At 47.3% G+C, this 17,141-nt stretch overlaps 7 protein-coding genes and 1 non-coding gene across 8 annotated transcripts; 4 read left to right on the top strand and 4 right to left on the bottom strand.

The window, feature by feature from the left end:
* The first annotated feature begins 258 nt into the window (after positions 1–258).
* On the top strand, positions 259–348 carry BKA55DRAFT_t59. Its single transcript has one exon. It is a non-coding gene; the product is annotated as a tRNA-Arg (tRNA).
* A 184-nt stretch (positions 349–532) lies between these two features.
* On the bottom strand, positions 533–2,053 carry BKA55DRAFT_559178 (iron transporter). The gene is made up of 4 exons (XM_046191936.1): positions 1,829–2,053; positions 1,629–1,753; positions 1,130–1,578; positions 533–1,080 (listed from the first exon to the last, which is right to left on the bottom strand). Exons 1-4 carry the CDS (start codon positions 1,854–1,856, stop codon positions 576–578), a joined length of 1,107 nt encoding a protein of 368 aa, XP_046054284.1. The 5' UTR covers positions 1,857–2,053; the 3' UTR covers positions 533–575.
* Positions 2,054–2,583: 530 nt separating this feature from the next.
* On the top strand, positions 2,584–4,598 carry BKA55DRAFT_502628 (Cupredoxin; the record flags this gene model as incomplete). Its single annotated transcript, XM_046186941.1, has 6 exons — positions 2,584–2,928; positions 2,975–3,469; positions 3,528–3,748; positions 3,813–4,165; positions 4,214–4,514; positions 4,568–4,598. 6 exons carry the CDS (start codon positions 2,584–2,586, stop codon positions 4,596–4,598), a joined length of 1,746 nt encoding a protein of 581 aa, XP_046054283.1.
* Positions 4,599–4,700: 102 nt separating this feature from the next.
* BKA55DRAFT_686013 (cytochrome P450) lies at positions 4,701–6,313 on the bottom strand (the record flags this gene model as incomplete). The annotated part of the gene is made up of 3 exons (XM_046198882.1): positions 4,701–5,598; positions 5,649–6,074; positions 6,120–6,313. 3 exons carry the CDS (start codon positions 6,311–6,313, stop codon positions 4,701–4,703), a joined length of 1,518 nt encoding a protein of 505 aa, XP_046054282.1.
* Positions 6,314–7,182: 869 nt separating this feature from the next.
* Positions 7,183–9,031, bottom strand: BKA55DRAFT_607531 (uncharacterized protein; the record flags this gene model as incomplete). Its single annotated transcript, XM_046196609.1, has 3 exons — positions 8,079–9,031; positions 7,838–8,024; positions 7,183–7,788 (listed from the first exon to the last, which is right to left on the bottom strand). Coding segments are annotated over exons 1-3 (1,506 nt in total), but the record flags the coding sequence as incomplete, so codon positions are not given.
* A 3,787-nt stretch (positions 9,032–12,818) lies between these two features.
* Positions 12,819–13,208, top strand: BKA55DRAFT_535467 (GTP cyclohydrolase 1 type 2/Nif3; the record flags this gene model as incomplete). The annotated part of the gene is made up of 2 exons (XM_046189710.1): positions 12,819–13,102; positions 13,154–13,208. 2 exons carry the CDS (start codon positions 12,819–12,821, stop codon positions 13,206–13,208), a joined length of 339 nt encoding a protein of 112 aa, XP_046054280.1.
* Positions 13,209–13,554: 346 nt separating this feature from the next.
* Positions 13,555–14,544, top strand: BKA55DRAFT_686010 (uncharacterized protein; the record flags this gene model as incomplete). The annotated part of the gene is made up of 2 exons (XM_046198881.1): positions 13,555–13,593; positions 13,639–14,544. 2 exons carry the CDS (start codon positions 13,555–13,557, stop codon positions 14,542–14,544), a joined length of 945 nt encoding a protein of 314 aa, XP_046054279.1.
* A 480-nt stretch (positions 14,545–15,024) lies between these two features.
* Positions 15,025–16,226, bottom strand: BKA55DRAFT_535465 (uncharacterized protein; the record flags this gene model as incomplete). The annotated part of the gene is made up of 2 exons (XM_046189709.1): positions 15,025–15,031; positions 15,079–16,226. The coding sequence occupies 2 exons, from the start codon at positions 16,224–16,226 to the stop codon at positions 15,025–15,027; spliced, it is 1,155 nt and encodes a 384-aa protein (XP_046054278.1).
* Between the last annotated feature and the right edge of the window lie 915 nt (positions 16,227–17,141).

Below are 17,141 nucleotides of genomic sequence, written 5' to 3'. Positions count from 1 at the left end.
ATTATGTTTATAACAGACATTTTTTATAAAGCAGTGATTCACTGGTGTAATGCAAACCTGCCAATGTTGCATAATATTATGCATGATTGACAGCGTTCAAAAATGAGGAGAATCAGTCTGGGTTAGCTAGTAACTCTCTCTCTATATATCGATAAGCTCCTAGGCTTTGACTATGCACTTGTATTGCAGAATGGCCGCGAGCCGCTAGCTTCAGGTACTAGGGACGTGGTAGAAAGCTTGACACTCATCAATTGCAACGGCCGCGTGGCCTAATGGCTAAGGCGCTAGATTTCGGTCTCCATCTTCTGAACTCTCTAGAGATTCCAGGTTCGACTCCTGGCGTGGTCGATACAAGATCTTCGGATCTTTCCTTTTGCAAATTTTTGCACCTGAGGTGGGTCTTTGGAGAATGGACTACAAGCCACCATAAGACGTCTCTTTGTTTTTTTCCCCCAATATTTCATAAGGTCCATGTAAGCATGATGAACTTCAAGTTATTTTCATCTATTTCACGTTCTGTTTATCACAAATGCTCATTTAACAATATTATATGATAACTGTCATTTAAATGTTGCTCACAACTGAATCAAGACTGGACTAGCAGTCTTGCCATCCCCATTAGAAGGCATAAGCTCATTATCAACGCTAATAGGCTTCTCGGGAGCAGTCTTTTTGCGCAGACCAAAGCATGTCGTAAGTGGTGTAAACACACCCAAATTTCCGTATCGCTCCATGTAAGTCATAGAACAGAAGCAGATGATAACGACAAGCCAATAGACGTTATAAGAAACCACAGAGCCAATAGTCGCAGAGTTCTGCCATCCGAGAATAGCGTTGAAGATACCCCAACCACCGCCGCCGTTCAACTCGGCGTTGCAGCAGTTGACGTGCCAGACACTCTTATGGATATCATAAGAACCGGGGCCGGAGCCAACTTCGGCGGCATCACCACCGATGATGTTGTTCCAGGCGTGAATTTCGAAGGCCCAGACGGCTTTGCTGAAGAGGCCGGCGGCGACGAGGTACAAGAAGCCGGTGGAGATGATGAGGAAGATCTGGAGGGACGTAGTGTTTCCTCCCCTGGTCAAGATGGTTAGTAGCATCCCAGGGAGTTGAAGGGTGAACATACCTGTAGATGATATATCCAACGACGCAACCAGCTGCAAGTCCGCAAATGACAGCCAAAGGAAACGAAGAAGCTGGAAGTCCCAAACTGACACCTCCAATATACACAACAGCCTCAAGACCCTCCCTCAAAACTGTGATAAAAGGTAGAATAAACATGACGTGCTTTTCGGACCAGAGCTTAAAACGACTCATAATACCAGAAGTAGCAATTGCATCTTTCTTATCCAGAGCCTGCATCAACTTAACCCGCCACTTCTCTTGGAGTTTATTAACTCTCAAAAGAGCAGCGCCCATAATGGAGATAATGATCGCCGCAATAAGACTAAAGCTTCCTTCCCAGATATCTTCTGTTTTGCTAAAGACATCTTTGCCGAGGGAGTAGAATGCTCCGATCATGCCGGCGCCGATACAGAGACAGATGGCGAGGCCAAGACCTACTCCGATCCAAACCTGATGCTGTTAAAATTGAAGGAGCATGAACTTGAGGGGAGTGAGGGTACCTGTTTGAGAAGGCGTTTGTAGGTTTCTTTATCACCTTCGCCGCCGACACTCTGCTTCAAGAATGCTAGCAGGACGGAGACGATAATGCTTGTTTCGAGGCATTCTCGGAAACAGATGAAAAAGACTATTCAAATGAAGAAATTCTGTCAGAATCATGACTAGATATGGGTCATGGCTCTTGGAATGAGTTATCACGTACTTGGGACAGCAAAGACGTTGACTGTCATGGCGATGGTTCAGCACAGCACGTTGACGAGAAATGAATAATTGAGCAGTCAACAATAAAGTTGAGTATCAAAGGGAAAGATATTCATGGGACCTTTGACCTGAGGGGATATGCAATGGAAGGAAACAATATATTGATACGCCCAACATGCTTTCACAAGATGGTGGATCCTCGAATTGACTTTATCCCTCCCACGCTACCACCCCATTAGCGTGCCAAAGATCCCAGCCTCAGTGCCGTCTTTCCCGAGTAGAGTCATCTGCCTGTAAAAAAGATGGATAAGATAACTTCTGACACTGCGCTAATCACTTCTATGCTTTCAGCATGAGTGCCGACTTTCCGAGATCTGGTGTGTCTGACGCCACCTGATTTGACAAGATCGATAAGATAATTAATCACGCTCCCGATTATCCGATAGTTATCAATCTAGAAGTGATACTATTAACTTTAATGGGCTGATCCTCGTATCTTGGGCGTGCCGGTTATCCAGAGTTTGATGCCAAAAGTAAGGTTACTTACTCAATTGCAAATAATGCTAGGGTTTTCGGTACGGCATGCCATGGTGAAGAATTGCCGCAGTCTTTATCTGATCGATCCCCTGCAAGACAAGTGAATGGTCAATTACTTGAGTCTGTCACCAATTGATTCAGTCCATCTTTCTTCATCAGCTACAGGACGAGTATATTCAGAAACAAGACGGATGAACTAAAACTCTAGTGACTGTCGCGATGTTTCTTTCCCTCATCGTCTCCTCGCTGGCAATCCTCTTTGCTGGGTCAACTGTCAGTGCAAAGGATGTGCATTTCGACTGGAATATTACTTGGACGACAGCAAATCCCGATGGATTACAAGCCCGTCCTGTAATCGGGATCAACAACCAATGGCCGCTACCAGTCATCAACATCACAAAAGGCGATAGAATCATCGCAAAAGTGACAAATCAATTGGGAAACCAGTCAACTACCATCCATTGGCATGGCATGTACCAAAATGGAACAAATTTCATGGATGGGCCTGCTATGGTAACACAATGCAACATCCCTACTGGCGCCTCCATCACATACAACTTCACGGTGGGTGTTTTATGTTGGAGAAGAGAACAAGTCTGACTTTTGACAGGCCGACCAAGTTGGGACTTACTGGTATCACTCTCACACAAGAGCTCAGTACCCAGATGGTCTTCGACAAGCTCTCATCATCCAAGACCCAAAGAGTCCATATGCCGGTGAATATCACGAGGAACGCCTCATCACGCTCTCAGATTGGTATCATGACGAAATGCCAGATCTCATGAAACAATTCGTCTCCTACAAGAACCCCACCGGCGCTGAACCTGTTCCAAACTCAGCACTTATGAATGATACACAAAACATGACTCTCCCTGTTGAGCCTGGTAAAACTTACCTTTTACGTTTGGTGAACGTGGGTGCTTTTGCGTCTCAGTACTTCTGGATCGAAGGGCATACGATGAAGATCGTTGAAGTTGATGGCGTCTGGACGAAGCCTGCTGAGACGGATATGATTTACATTGCTGGTGCTCAGCGATACGCTGTTTTGGTTACGATGAAGAATGAGACTGGAGCGAATTACCCGATGATGGCTAGTATGGATACGGTGCGTTAATCCTTCTTGAGCCAGCTTCTTATCCAAGCTAATTATCTGTCTGTGGTAGTCTCTTTTCGACTCCATTCCTGCTGGCCTCAACTGGAATGTCACAGGATGGCTTGAGTACGATTCCGACAAGAAGCTTCCCCCAGCTGCTGTCTTAAATGACTTTGAACCTTACGATGACTTCAAGCTGGTTCCCACAGACGGCGAGAAGTTATTAGAAAAGGCCGATCACACGATTACTTTGGATCTAAAGATGGATAATCTCGGAGACGGAGCGAACTAGTAAGCAGCCCTCCATCACTTCTTGCACCAATGAAGGCCGTAAATTGACACTGACGTTCTTTAGTGCCTTCTTCAACGACATTTCCTACGTATCTCCCAAGGTCCCAACTTTATATACCGTTCTCTCCGCAGGTGAAAATGCAACTAATCCCACTGTCTATGGAACTGACACAAATTCCTTCGTACTCAAACACGGCGAGATTGTTGAATTGGTTCTCAACAACGATGACTCTGGAAGACATCCTTTTCATCTTCACGGTCAAACATTCCAGGTCGTGCATCGCAGTGAAGAAAACGCGGGCCATTATAACGCATCGTGGACTAATATCACATATCCCTCGGTGCCTATGAGAAGAGATACACTATTAGTATATCCTCAAGGAAATTTCGTCATACGCTTCTGGGCCACCAACCCCGGTAAGTTGAATCAAACAACAGTAGAGGGCAAGGGCTAAATAGCATCAGGTGTTTGGCTCTTCCATTGCCACATCGAATGGCACATGGACTCCGGCCTTATTGCAACAATGATTGAATCGCCACTCGAGCTGCAAAAAACTTTGACGATTCCAGAGGAACACAAGCAGATCTGCACGGATCAGAGTATTTCGACTGTTGGTAATGCAGCTGGTAACACGAAAGACTATTTGGACTTGACGGGGCAGAACATGATGGTACCTCCTCTACTAGCAGGGTTTACCACGAAAGGTTACGTCGCCATGGTGTTTAGCTGTGTGGCAGGCGTTCTTGGCCTCGCTTCGATTACTTTGTAAGCGCCCCCCTTCTCAAAGTTATGGTAACAATGCTAATGATTCTGAATAGGTATGGCTCTGCACCCATTGCAGCCAAGTAAAGAGTTGTATTTATTTATTATAGAGAAAATGGTCAAAATGATATTTGCGAGAGTTATTTAACGGTATCTCCATTGGGAAACTTGCTGCATGCTTGAATCGCTTTACTCCTGAAATACCCAAGTGGCATCTTCCCAACCTTCCCTCCTCTTCAACGTAAACCCAGGATCCATTCCTCCCCAGTCCGGCATTCTCGGGCCAACTCCAACACCAGGATCCCTCGACTTTGGCAGACTCAGTCCCTCGGCTTCAAAGCTTAGCGCAACAACACCAACGAACCCTAATATTTCCGTAAACGCAAACTTGCGTCCAGGACAGAGGTGCTTTCCGCCTCCGAAAGATAGCAATGATCCTCTTCGCTTTTTCTCATCTTGTATTGATACATCTAGAAAGCGCTCTGGCTTGAAGGTATTCGCGTCTGGGCCCCAAATTTCGTCGATGAAGTGAGTTACTGACGGTGCCCATTGGATATTGAACCCCTTCTTGAGCAGATAACCGCGACCCTGTGCGTCTTGGACCTTGGTATCTTCCATGACACGTCTGTTTCCGATGGAATGAAGATACAGACGTAGAGATTCTTGATAGCAGGCGTGGAGGAAGGGGCAGCATTTCTCAAGTTTTCTGACATCAAATGTTGCTGTCTTTCCCTCGGGCCCGTCTGTAACAACAGTGATATCCTCAACCTCAGCTCGGATGTGAGATAGATACTCCGTGTTCGTCAAGACGTGCACAAACAGCCAGAACAAAGTGGGCGCAGTGTTAGTAACTCCAACCCAAGGCAGCAGCATTTCCATATGAGCTAGGTCATCATCTGTAAAGCCAGTGCTACGAAGAAACTTGGCCCTGTCACGTATGATGTCAGATACACCGTCTTCAAGCTCGCCTTTGGATTCATAGTAGTCTAGAAGGAGCTTGTTGATCTCTCTTCTTGCCTCGACTGCCTTTTTGGTTATGAAGCTTGGAACCCCCAATGCTACAAACATGGATTGCTTATCAAACGCCCTGTCGATAATTAGTGGCTAAAATGGCAATGAGGCTCCAGGAAGACTCACCACATGAGATGCGCTTTATCCACTGTCAACGGATTCTTCACCCCGAAGAGAGCTGTCGCAGTTGCATCCGTCAAGATGTCTCGAAGCCAGATAAACACGTCAGGCGCATCCAGTTCCTCTCCAGGTCGAATAGGATTAAGATACGTCATTAGTCTTGTCAAAGCACTGAGATTAAGTCTGTGCAATGGTTCACCCATGAGGGTAGATTGGATAATCGATAGCCCCGTCTTGAGGTAGACCTTGTTGGAGATGAGATCTCCTGCATTCTGACTCAAACCCCACATGGCTTTAGAGAATTCAACGAGAAACGGATCGAAGGATATGTCATTGTTTTTCAAGGCTGATTGGATGAGATCTGGGGAGTTGATGACGTAGACCTTGCCGTTCAGCATGGGAAGGGTGCAGATGGGCGTCTTGCGATCTTTACTGTGATCGGTCAGAACCGTATGTCATTGGCTGTCAAAAACTTACAATAGTCGAACATAGAACCCACCGCCCTGGCTGAACATTGAGATGATGTGTCCTACCAGCGGAACTCGAGGCTTCAGCAACGGCGGCTCCAGCGAATCGACGGAGGGCGACACATAGCGACTCAGAAGAAACAACAGTCCAGTCAGAATCACAATCACCCATGTATTTGGGAGAGAGACATTATCCAGAAGCATCGTGACTCTGGAGCTATAAATAAAGAGAAAAGATAGAATACAACAAGACAAAGATTGCCGTTCAGGTTGAGGGGAAGTGGCTGGACGCCTTGCTTCTTCCCCTGTAGCGCGTCATGTCAGCGCTTGGTGCTTAGCTCGATATTTTGAGACAAAGACAGAGACACGGAATTCCGGTGCTCTAGGGGCCTTCTTTGACTATGCAGGTCCCGCCTCATAGCTTACCAAAGGCCGAAGCTCATTGGTGTCTATCAAAGTTGTGGAGATTGAACGGGTACTTAAATCTCACCGAATGGCGAACCAACCAATAAGATAAGTCTCGATTAACTTCCAAGTCATACGTCCTACAGGATCTCTGGGATAGAGGCGCAGATATTGTTGTGGTAGAGTATCAATTCAAAGGTAGGAAATATAAAGATGTTGTGGCCCAATTAAGTCCCATATCCCATTACACCTCATCCTCTCCCCCAACGTAACCATCCAAATGTCAGAACAGTTAGTAACGATCCATAGAACAGTCTCATAGCCCATGCCGGCGCCAACAAGGGATCATTCTGTGGCATAGGTGACTCGCTTGTTGGCTCCGGCTGCTGGCTTCAACTAGCCTCGCGAAGCGCATCGATACGCTTATTGATCTTATCAATCTTGGCCCCGCTATCATAGCACTTATCCTGAAGCTGATTCACAACTTCATCCCACTCTTCCAATTTGCGCTTCAACCCCGTAATCTTCTTCTTGTTGGCCTCGTTCTCACGATCTCTGTCGCGCCACCTCTCCTCGGCCGAGACCAGCTTCTTCTGCGCAGTCGTGAGCTTGTCGGTCGTTTGGTTGAGGAGGTTGATCTTGGTCTGCAGGGTTGCCTTCTTCTCATTTAGATCAGCGTTGGTGTCCTTGAGGCTCTTGCTGGTCTTTGCGAGCTCTTCCTTGATCTTATCGTGGTCTTTCTTGGCGTTGGCGAGTTGGGATTGGAGAGCCTCGTTTGCCTTGAGTGATTTCTTCCATTCGTCGTCAAGACGGGAATTCTCGTTGACGAGACGAGTGTTCTCATCCCTTTGCACCTTGAGCACATTCTCGAGCTCCAGTTGTGTCTCATTGAGGACGATAACCTGGCTGTGGAGACTTGAGATCATCTCATGGAGCTCCTCCCTCTCAATCTGAGCCTTGGTCAACTGATCTTGGAGGTCCATGTTCTGGCCGTAAAGGCTGTTGAGATCTTCCTGTAACTTCTTCATTATCGAGTGGTCAACTTCACCGTGCTTCTGAAGTCCCTTAATCGTATCATCGAGCTCCTTGACCTTGTTCTGGTAAGCTTCGTTAGCCTTGGCAAGCTGCTTCTCAAGCTCGTCAATCTTGGTGTTGGCCTGGTTGCGCTCATCGCTGAGCTTAGTAATCTGACTCTCAAGGTTTTGTTTGTCCTTCTTGAGAGATTGGACAAGAACGGTCTGCTTATGGAAATCCTCGTCGAGAGCAGCGAATTTCTATATAGTGTTAGTAACAGACCATTAATTCGCAGAAAGTCATACATACGTTTTGGGCCTGGGCAGTAAGGTAGCCGGCTTGTTCGATAAAGGCAACACCATGTGTCAAAGTCTCCATGATAGTCTTGGGGAAAGGCATGGGGTGTAGGACGCGGGGAAGCGTTTGCACAGGCTGAGGGAGGCGGAACTCGGTCTCCTTCTTGGTAGGAGGCACGAGGTCATCGGAGTCGAATGAGCTATAACCGTCATCAGTATCATTAGTACTATCAAAGTCTGACTTTGAGACTTACTGCTTCTTAGGCTCGACTTTAGCGACAAGGTTCAATTCACCAATCTTGGCCTGTTTCCCATCTGCCTTGACCTCAATACCAAGCTTCTGAGTCTCCCTACTCCAGGCACAAGTGATGTCAAAGAAATTGTTGAAGGAAAACTTGTCGAACTTGTCATCAGATCCGACGACTTTCATGTTAGTACCCTTGAACGCCGACGTCTTAGCATTGCCAGAACCATCCTTAGTCCACTGCCACGAAGAAACAATAGGCTTTCCATCCTCATAATCCTCAGGGAGGACAAAGATAGCCTGTTCATTAACAGCATTCTCCCGCCAATCGATGCTACCAGCCCAGATGCGAAGCGCAGCATCAGGGTTAATCTCACCCTGAGGTTGCCAGTGGCGCTCAAGAGTAATGCTAGCCTTTCCACCAGAGGGACTGGTCATGTCCACCTTGATCTTGCTGTAGTTCTGCTCAGTGGTGATGGCATAGTTGTACCATGATCCGGATAGATTGAAGCTGACATCTGTTGTCTTGGGGAGCTGCTTTAGATCTTGGACGACGATGGTTTGGAAGAATTTGGCTTTCTCAACGCCAGCGGCGTCTTTTGTCCATTGGGTGAAGATGTAGACGGGATCGTTGGCGCGGACGACACCCTTGGGGAAGATGATGGTGAAGGTCTCGTCAACAGCGTAGTTGTACCAGTTGAGCTTTCCTTGATAGATGAACATTGTGAATTGTAGTATGGCTTACGGGATGAAAAGAGACGATTGAGGTTGAGGGTAGAAATGAAGTTGCTAGTAAAGAGAAGAAGTTGGTGGATACGATGAACCAAAACTAGTAGGAGATCATCATAACTTTATAGCTTTCAAGTATTGCTGCATGGGTTAGGTGTCGTCGCGAAGTGTTGGGTATCTGCTCAGCTCTGGATGCAGAAGTATTGCTTAGCGACTAGCCCGAATATTGATCACATCCCCGCGATACCTTTGCGTGCCATTCCCCATGCCTCGTGTGACACAGATATGGCAAGCTGAACTCCCTTGACCATTCCCCTCCCAAGCCAAATCACATCTTAGTACCACGCAAACTCCTCGTGGCTAGCTGCAAGGCTTGAGACATTGATCCTCAGCAATAGTCTAGAAGTCAGCCCTCACTAATAGTCCTCAAAACCCTCTCACAACTCTCGTTCGCTACCATCTTCAGCGCTGAGACAGGCGTTGCTTAGTCCAAGCTGAGACAAGACCCTTGAGAGGGAGCCCAATGATAACGGTTCCATAGTCCGCGCCACGTGCAGTTCAGCTCGCCACGGGCCGCGATAAACGGCTACGGGAGGCAAGAAAACTTAAGACACTTATCGTATATGATAAAAAGACCTAGTTAAGTTTAGTGTAGATTTAGTAGACCCAAGACTAGTTATTTTTTGCGCCTTACTTCGAGGTCAGAAGTTTTCTCGCTCCCTGAGGAACGGTTCCTCCGCATTGGGTCCAGACTACGCCAATCACACAACTATCTACCAATAAATTGATCACAATGCAGGGCTAGGCACAGAATGGTAATAGTTCACGGTAATGTTGCCATTTGGAGCTGGGGCTTAGACAGGCTGGGCTAGAACACTGCGGCTGATGTGCGCGGGGAAATCGTATTGGGATAAAGCATACCAATTGAGGTTTGACATGCTAGCTGAGATGCAGCGCTAGATTGCAAAGGTTGGAAGACGTGAATTGCGAGATTCAAGGGAACTATTCGAAAGTGTTAAACACTCGGGAAGTGATCACGTGTACGGAGTAGAACGCGATACTGGAGAGAAAACCTTGAAAATAACGGGTGCCCTACCAAGGTGGGTCCTCCGAATAGCCTCATCCTTGAACCACCTTAATCACCACGGGCGAGTCAACGAAATAAAGCCATGTGAAAGTACCGACAGTTTACAGAGTTATTGAATAATGAGATTATTCTGAGTAGATCAAAGAAGGGTACATGATTAATTGTCTGCCTCTCCCCACGATGATAGCGATCAAGAATCTCCAATTCCTTTTAACCCATCTCAGCATCACATAAAGTCTCCTCAAACCCGACTTGTCCATGCCTGATGTCGCCTCAACGAGTTCAAAATCATATCTCTTTCCTCATCTTCTTCTCTTGATGTAATGACGCGTCCACCAGTACTCGTCCCAAAGATCAGTTGAGATTCTTTCTTCGTCCGCCCTCCAGCATTCTTCTTGAGCTGGCTGAGTACCTTCCCGTGTCCATATCCGGATCAAGAGCTTCGGAGGCTTCGCGTCACCCGGCTACAGGCATCGTTCGATCGAGGAGGTTGACGCAAGGTACTTGCCATGCAAAAGACTGCTTATTTCTTGGGGGAGTAGCGTTGCCTTCCTTCCACCTTACTCGCGTTTCGATCTCGTACCCATGTTTGGCCCCAGAGACGGGACTGCTGCTCATTAAGATTACTCGTGGAAAAGCTCTCGTCTCGGAGGCATATTCATTCCCCTTTCTCTTCACATTGCCGTGAGCTATATTGTGAGCTCGGCATTGATGGTGTCGGCGCAGGTGATTGTTTGTGGGGTTTCTTCCTTCCTTGTGAAGATAAGTTTCCCGCTCTTGCATTGGGACTTGTCTTGTCAAGAGCTTACGTACTTGCTGTCTTGTTGTCGTGCCTTCTCCAGTGTCCAGTCGTGCGTATGCCTACAGATCAGGAGCTAAGCTCTGCGTTGACACTCGGTGTAAAAGATCTGATGCAGATGTCTCTTTGGATGTGTTGTTTGTTTTCTTTTCTTCTCTTCATCTTGTACTGGGTAGGGTCTCGTAGAGATCGTAACCTGCCGTCTTGTGGACCGACGTTCAAGGTGTCGGCGCAAGTGCTGCGCTCTGGGGCTCATCTTGTGCTAACACCCCAGTATCGTAGTAGGAAGGTAAGCCGAGGCACAATTTTTGATTTATCCTCACTGCTTGACAGTTTGTCTACCCTCGCCGTTTCTCTGGCTTGTCCAGTTGATTCGGGTTGAACTTTTGTTTTCTTTTCATTGCATTCACCGGCTTGCTGGTGGTGGTGACGATTTGCCGTGGATTTTGTGCGAAATGAAGAAAGGGATGCAAAGAATGAATTGAAGAAGGAAGACAAGAACAGGGAAAAGAACAAGAAAAAGCGGCGAGAGGAAAACGCCAGTAGGAGTACAGATGAGGAACTGTAGAGGCGACGGATGGGAGAGATGCTTTATTTATAGGAGAAGAGAAAATCAAGCTTTGTGGGATGGGAACAATTGTCCTCTTTGGCCAGACTTTGGCTTTGCGTTTGCTTGTGACTTATTGATGCCACGATATTTTGCTTGCGCGAGCTTATTTACCAATCCGAGTGCTGAGGATACGCCACGTCAGTGAATGCAGAAAGAATGCTCACGATGTGGGTGAAAAGACCCGAACACACCACGACTTCTTCCAGCTCGGTGAACAAAGTACAGATGATCGCTACCTAAATACTCGCATCAGAATTAGATGACCCGACCGCCTTATATAATTGCTGCGAACCGAGTCAAGGCTTCATTGATGATGCTACGAGCCGTAGGCTGCTTTTGCCCATCGACGAGTCTCGGCGGAGTATGACCAACGCGAGCCCCTATCACGTTCCAAGACAATACGGAGCTCCCAATATTTCGCGCTCACCAAGAGAATAAATCTTGCTCGTATCGCCCGTGGACTTGCTGGCCAGTAGGAGCGCGGACGTCGACCGGTCTCGAAAGGCAGTTGACCACGATCGAAGCCCAAAGAACCACGAGCCGAGTATCACGAAGTCACGATTTACGCTTCCAAGTCCATACCGAGATATTGAAGAGTCGATTACCAGCTGCAGGAGCAAGACATTCGTCGGCTAGAGCCCGTCATCCTTCATTCCCGTCCAAATCCCCAATTGACGGCGCGCTGGCAACATCGGTAATCAGAACAACATTATCGACAGAGCCGCGCCGCCCTTGCTCCGACACGATGGAGGAAAAACAGACCGAAAGAACACAATAAAGCGCCAAGTCTACAACCCCCCTCCCTCAGGTTTCGATGCTCTAGCCTCAACCTCGCAGGCCAACAGGCTAACCATGGGCAAGTATTCTTACACCGAGAGGTTCTGTTGTCAAAGCACATTTTCAGTCCGAAATTACGTGTTTAGAACATTTCCCAAGTCAGATCTGGTCGAAGACGTGATATATTGATCGTGGACCGCCACATCGGCTGACGTCGCCAACATTCTGTACAGCGACAGCACAATCGGGTACGTAACGCATTGTATATTGAACTAATTTATATCGACCATCTGCCTATCCCAAACAAGGTCGCCAAAGCTTTGTGGGACGTCGCTTACAGGCAAGGGCTCGAGATTAAGCACTCCAGCCAAGAATGATAGGTTTTCCTAGCGAACCCGCTACTCTTGCCGATGTGTCTATGGATCGGAGCCAAAGCGGCCACAAGATTCCGAGCCTGGCGATAGCTAATACTAAGCCACCGTTGCACCGAGTTACCGTCAGCCGGAGAAAAGGAGCCTTTGCTTCGAAAGACTATTTGTTAGGCAAGATTCAATCCGAGAGCTAGCGGCTGTGTACATGCTGGTCGAAATGAATAGGTATGGGTGCCGGTGCCGGGTCAGTGTGACATTGTCAGACCACCCACCACATTGGTTATCAGGGATTATTACTACCCCGCCCTCTCAGCTTTCAACAAGTACAACCAAGCTTGATTAACCATCTAAGTTCAATTACCAGCAAACTCACCACGATGACAACCGCTACCCGCTTCAGACTCGTCTTCAACGTGCCCACATTGTCGCTAACTAAATGCAAAGAGGCCATTTTCGCAGCTGGAGCGGGTCGCTACCCCGGACCGGGTAATTATACTGAGTGCTGCTGGACTGTTGTTGGGACTGGCCAGTTTCGTCCAGGCGATGCAGCCAAGCCACATCTTGGCCAAGTTGGCCAGCTAGAGGAAGTTGAAGAAGCTAGGGTTGAAACAATTTGCGTGGGCGAAGACGTTGCCAGGGATGCAGTCAAAGCTCTGAAACGGTAGGTGATTTCCCGCACTCATAGCTCTAGTTGCTGCTAATGATTCCATAGCGCCCATCCATATGAAGAGCCCTCCTACTCTGTGTATCGGCTAGAGGACTTCTGATAGGGAACTAGATGATAAAGAATGTTTACAGATTGGTCAGTTTCAGAGGCAGGGTGGCAAGCTTTACTTGAAGTATCGCTGATTTCTATATTGCACATATTTACTATGGGAGGAACGTCGGTGAAACGGCATGGGCAGAAGGAAAAGAAACAAAACCCGAGATGAATAGCCTATATCAAAGCCTTTCTTGAATACAAGTTCAACCGCAGAACTAGCCTACAATATACGTCAGCTGACATTCCGAATCGAGAAACTGATTTGGCACCCAATGTCAGCACGGCTTATCGTGTCGGCCGACCGTCTCTCGACTTTCAGTTCTTTGGTACTTACTTGACAACTCAAGAATATGTCTCGTAAAACTATCTCTAGTGTTGTGATCGCTGGTGTAAGTTTGTCTGGTTATAGACAAATCCCATGCTAACATTTATAGGGCACCGGACGTCTCGGTCCTTCAACCATCAAACACCTCCTCAAAAACGGCTTCAAAGTCAGCGTGCTTACTCGCAATCCATCTTCGGCAAAGCTCCCACCGAAAGTCGATGTCATCGGAGCAGACTACACATCAGTCGAGACTCTAACGCCAAGTCTCGTAGGCCGCGGGTTCGATGCCATTGTCATCATGCTTAACCGCCTCGCCTATGATGCCTCTGTTGTTACGATGCAAGCAGCCGTCAACGCTGGCATATATCGAGCCATTCCATCGTTCTTTGGTGTTTCGCTTGAGAACCCTGAGATAGCCAACATGCCCTTCATGAAGACTAAACTTCCCGTTCTGAACGATGTTTTGGCAAAGGCTGAGAAAGGCGAGATAACATACACGGGCATCAATACCGGCATGTTTCTCGATTGGGTACTTGATGAAGACATCTTCGTTGGGCTATCAGGCAAGGCACCAACTCGTGTTGCAGACGGTGGTGATATTCCGATGTCTGCTACGACGCTCGATGACATCGGCAAGGCCATTTCCGCTGTCCTCTCAAACCCTGAAGAGACCGTCAACAAGTTGTACTATATACACACTGTAGTCATGACGCAGAATAAGGTATTGGGATATGCTCATGAGGCTGCTCCCGAGGCTGAATTTGCTGTTGAACAAGTTGATACGAAGGCACTTGTCGAGGCTGCGTGGAAGCGTTACAACGAAGGGATAAGAGACCGTATCTCAGTGAGGGATTTTGTCATAAGAGCGAGTTATGGCATGGGAAATGGATTCTTTCCAAAAACTGATAACGAGTTTCTGGGGATTAGACAGTGGAGCGATGCGGAGCTGAAGGAAGAGATATTCAGGCGAGTGAAGGCTAATCAACCTGTTATTCTCAAGGCTCCAGAAGAGTAACTTCATATTGGCCTCAGATAATGAAACTGCACTTGCTAGGTCCCCATTTCGCAGTGGTCTGATCAGCCAATCTAGTCTTCTTCTATATCCTCCAACTCATATAGCTGCTCAAACAGTTTCACGCCATGCTCCCCTGACGCCTCGCTCAATCCTGACAAGCGCTTCCTCAGCGTCGAGTATCGATCCACCTCTGTGGGTTCCTTGTAATTAACATGCTCAACCGATACAGGAGGTAGTAAATCTGAAAAAGGATCTTGGAATGATGGATTCTCACGCTGTAGCTTACGTTCGCGGAACGAAAGTAACAATAACGCCATATCATCCTGATCGAAACCTGGGAAACATCTTTTTGCAATATTGAGTGCACATTGCACCTCCGCTTTTGTTGTTTTCTGTGTATAGTGCCATGCTTCGCGAAGTAGCTTGACATAGTTTGTCCACTGAGTTCTCACAGAGGCTTGAGGTTCCACATCGTCGACGTTAAACTCTGGATATAAGTCCCAAAGTCCAGCATTCACAAGGCCGCACACTGACAAGGTGCAAGAACGCCCTTCAATGAGAAGTTTTCCCTGAGAAAGGTACTCTCCGTTATCATACTGCGTTAGGTTGAGTCGAAGATTACGAAAATCGGACTCTTCATCTGAAAAGTCCCCATTCTTGAACGAGTTGAGTAACCATTTGTCCCTTGCAAACTGCCTGCGCGGAAACTTCGATGTAGCTACAGCACATATATGAATATCGTCTGGCTGGCCAAACCACGGGTTGCAAAATCTCCAATTGGCATACTGTATCACAAACATGAGAGAACTGCTCCACGAAACAAGGTTATTAGTCTTCCGAGTATTGTAGAGACCCTTGTGCAAATGGTGATGCAGCATTTCGGAAGCCTCTTGAGAGTCCATTGAAAAAATGTCGATCTTGTGACGATTCGCTTCACCGCGCTGATGAAGTACCGAAGCGACCATAGCGTCGGTGTTGAGGCCCGTACTGTTTTTGTCGTATGCTCTGAACAGGTATCGCGGCATGTGCTTGGGAGGCTTTTCAACGGAATCATCGAATACGAAATCCTCATCAGACTGGAATAGTGTTGGGCCACCGGGACACTTGCAGAGTGGCCGAATCCAGAATTTGATCCAATCTTGTTTTCTGTCTTTCTTTTCTATCCATTTGCTGCTAGCAAGGTAGTCCTCAGTATTAAGTTCGCCGGTCGGACTAGCAGCCTGATGATAACATTCCTCAGCAATCTTCCACAGGATGTCCTCACTTTTCGATTCCCCGATGACTCTCTGTGCGATGTTCCTTATAGGCTTCTTGAAATGTTGAAGGAGTTCAGCTACGCCGAATAACGTTTTGTCTCCTAAGGAAATGACTTGTCTGACAACGGCATGAATTGCAGAGTCGTTTAAGAGTCGTGCAACTCGGCCAAGCTCAATAGCCCTGGTTTGTGCCAGGTAGATGGACTCGACATATTCCTTGTTGAATACATCGTCAGCGCGAAGCAACTTGGCGATGTTGGCTCCTTGTTCTGAGAAAGCAACAGCTGCTTCGTTGAAACTGCGTAAGGCTTCGTTGAGAGACTTGCGACGTTGGCTTTCTCCCTTTCGGCCAGTAATGCTCAAACTGTCGATCTTACTGGCAACGTCTTCGACCTCGGCCGTAGCCTTGCTTTTATGGTTGCTCATCGTCAGGACAGCTGGTTAAACAGGACCTCCTAAGGACAGATGAGGTTTAAGAAGGGGAGATTCTGTCCTGGTGCGGGGTCTTTGAATACGACTTCCGTCATGCAAGGCGCGTAGATGCAGATGAGCCAATTGAAAGATGAGTTTCAAGCCATTTGTACTGTCTCATGAAGCGAATGTGTCCGATTCGTTAGAATATTCATGTCCTACTACCATTCCATGAGAAAAGATCAATACAATTTCGAGCAGCTAGAACATCATGCTCCTTTGGTCTCAAAGAAATGCCCGGAGCTGCTTCATATCAGGAGTATATCCATAATGAAAACCATGTTCTGCAAGTGAGCGTCTTTCTTAGCCTCCTCTGACAAGAGCTCACCCAGCTTTTGGTCAAATATATCTTCCGTAATCTTGAGTAGTGCCCTGCAACGACAAACCTCGTCGGGTTCAGGAAATTGCCTGTTGGAAAGCTCCCACCAATTGTCTGAGTTGTTAGGTTAGATTTCCAAAAGTTCGAGGGGCTAGGGATTAGATTACCTACACATCCAAGTTGTATGGCGGTTTCGAAACCCCAAGAGCAGCAAGATGGCGTCCCACGTATCAAACTCCTTTATGAGGTCTCTTGCAATATCATAAGCCAAGAAAATATCGTCGCTGGGTGTTTCACATTCCACTCTCCAGTTGGATCGAAGCTCTGACACTCGATTCGTCCATGACTAAGTTCTGTGTGGTGATTATAAGCTCTCAGCCACAGGTCTCAACTGCAAATAACACATCTAGTTCACAACTTAGACAATGCCTGACCAATTGCTACAGCATAAATGGCTGAGGATTTGAACGCAGGAACTGAGCCTAGCGTACACTTCGGCACCTTCCGACGCGATTGCACATGCAACGTGAGTAACTGCAACTTCTTCCGAA

Source organism: Fusarium redolens, assembly GCF_020744475.1.
Source record: "Fusarium redolens strain MPI-CAGE-AT-0023 chromosome Unknown BKA55scaffold_3, whole genome shotgun sequence".
In the NCBI taxonomy this organism is placed as follows: domain Eukaryota; kingdom Fungi; phylum Ascomycota; class Sordariomycetes; order Hypocreales; family Nectriaceae; genus Fusarium; species Fusarium redolens.
Note: the sequence above shows the minus strand (reverse complement) of the source record. Positions and strands in the feature narration are given on the sequence as shown.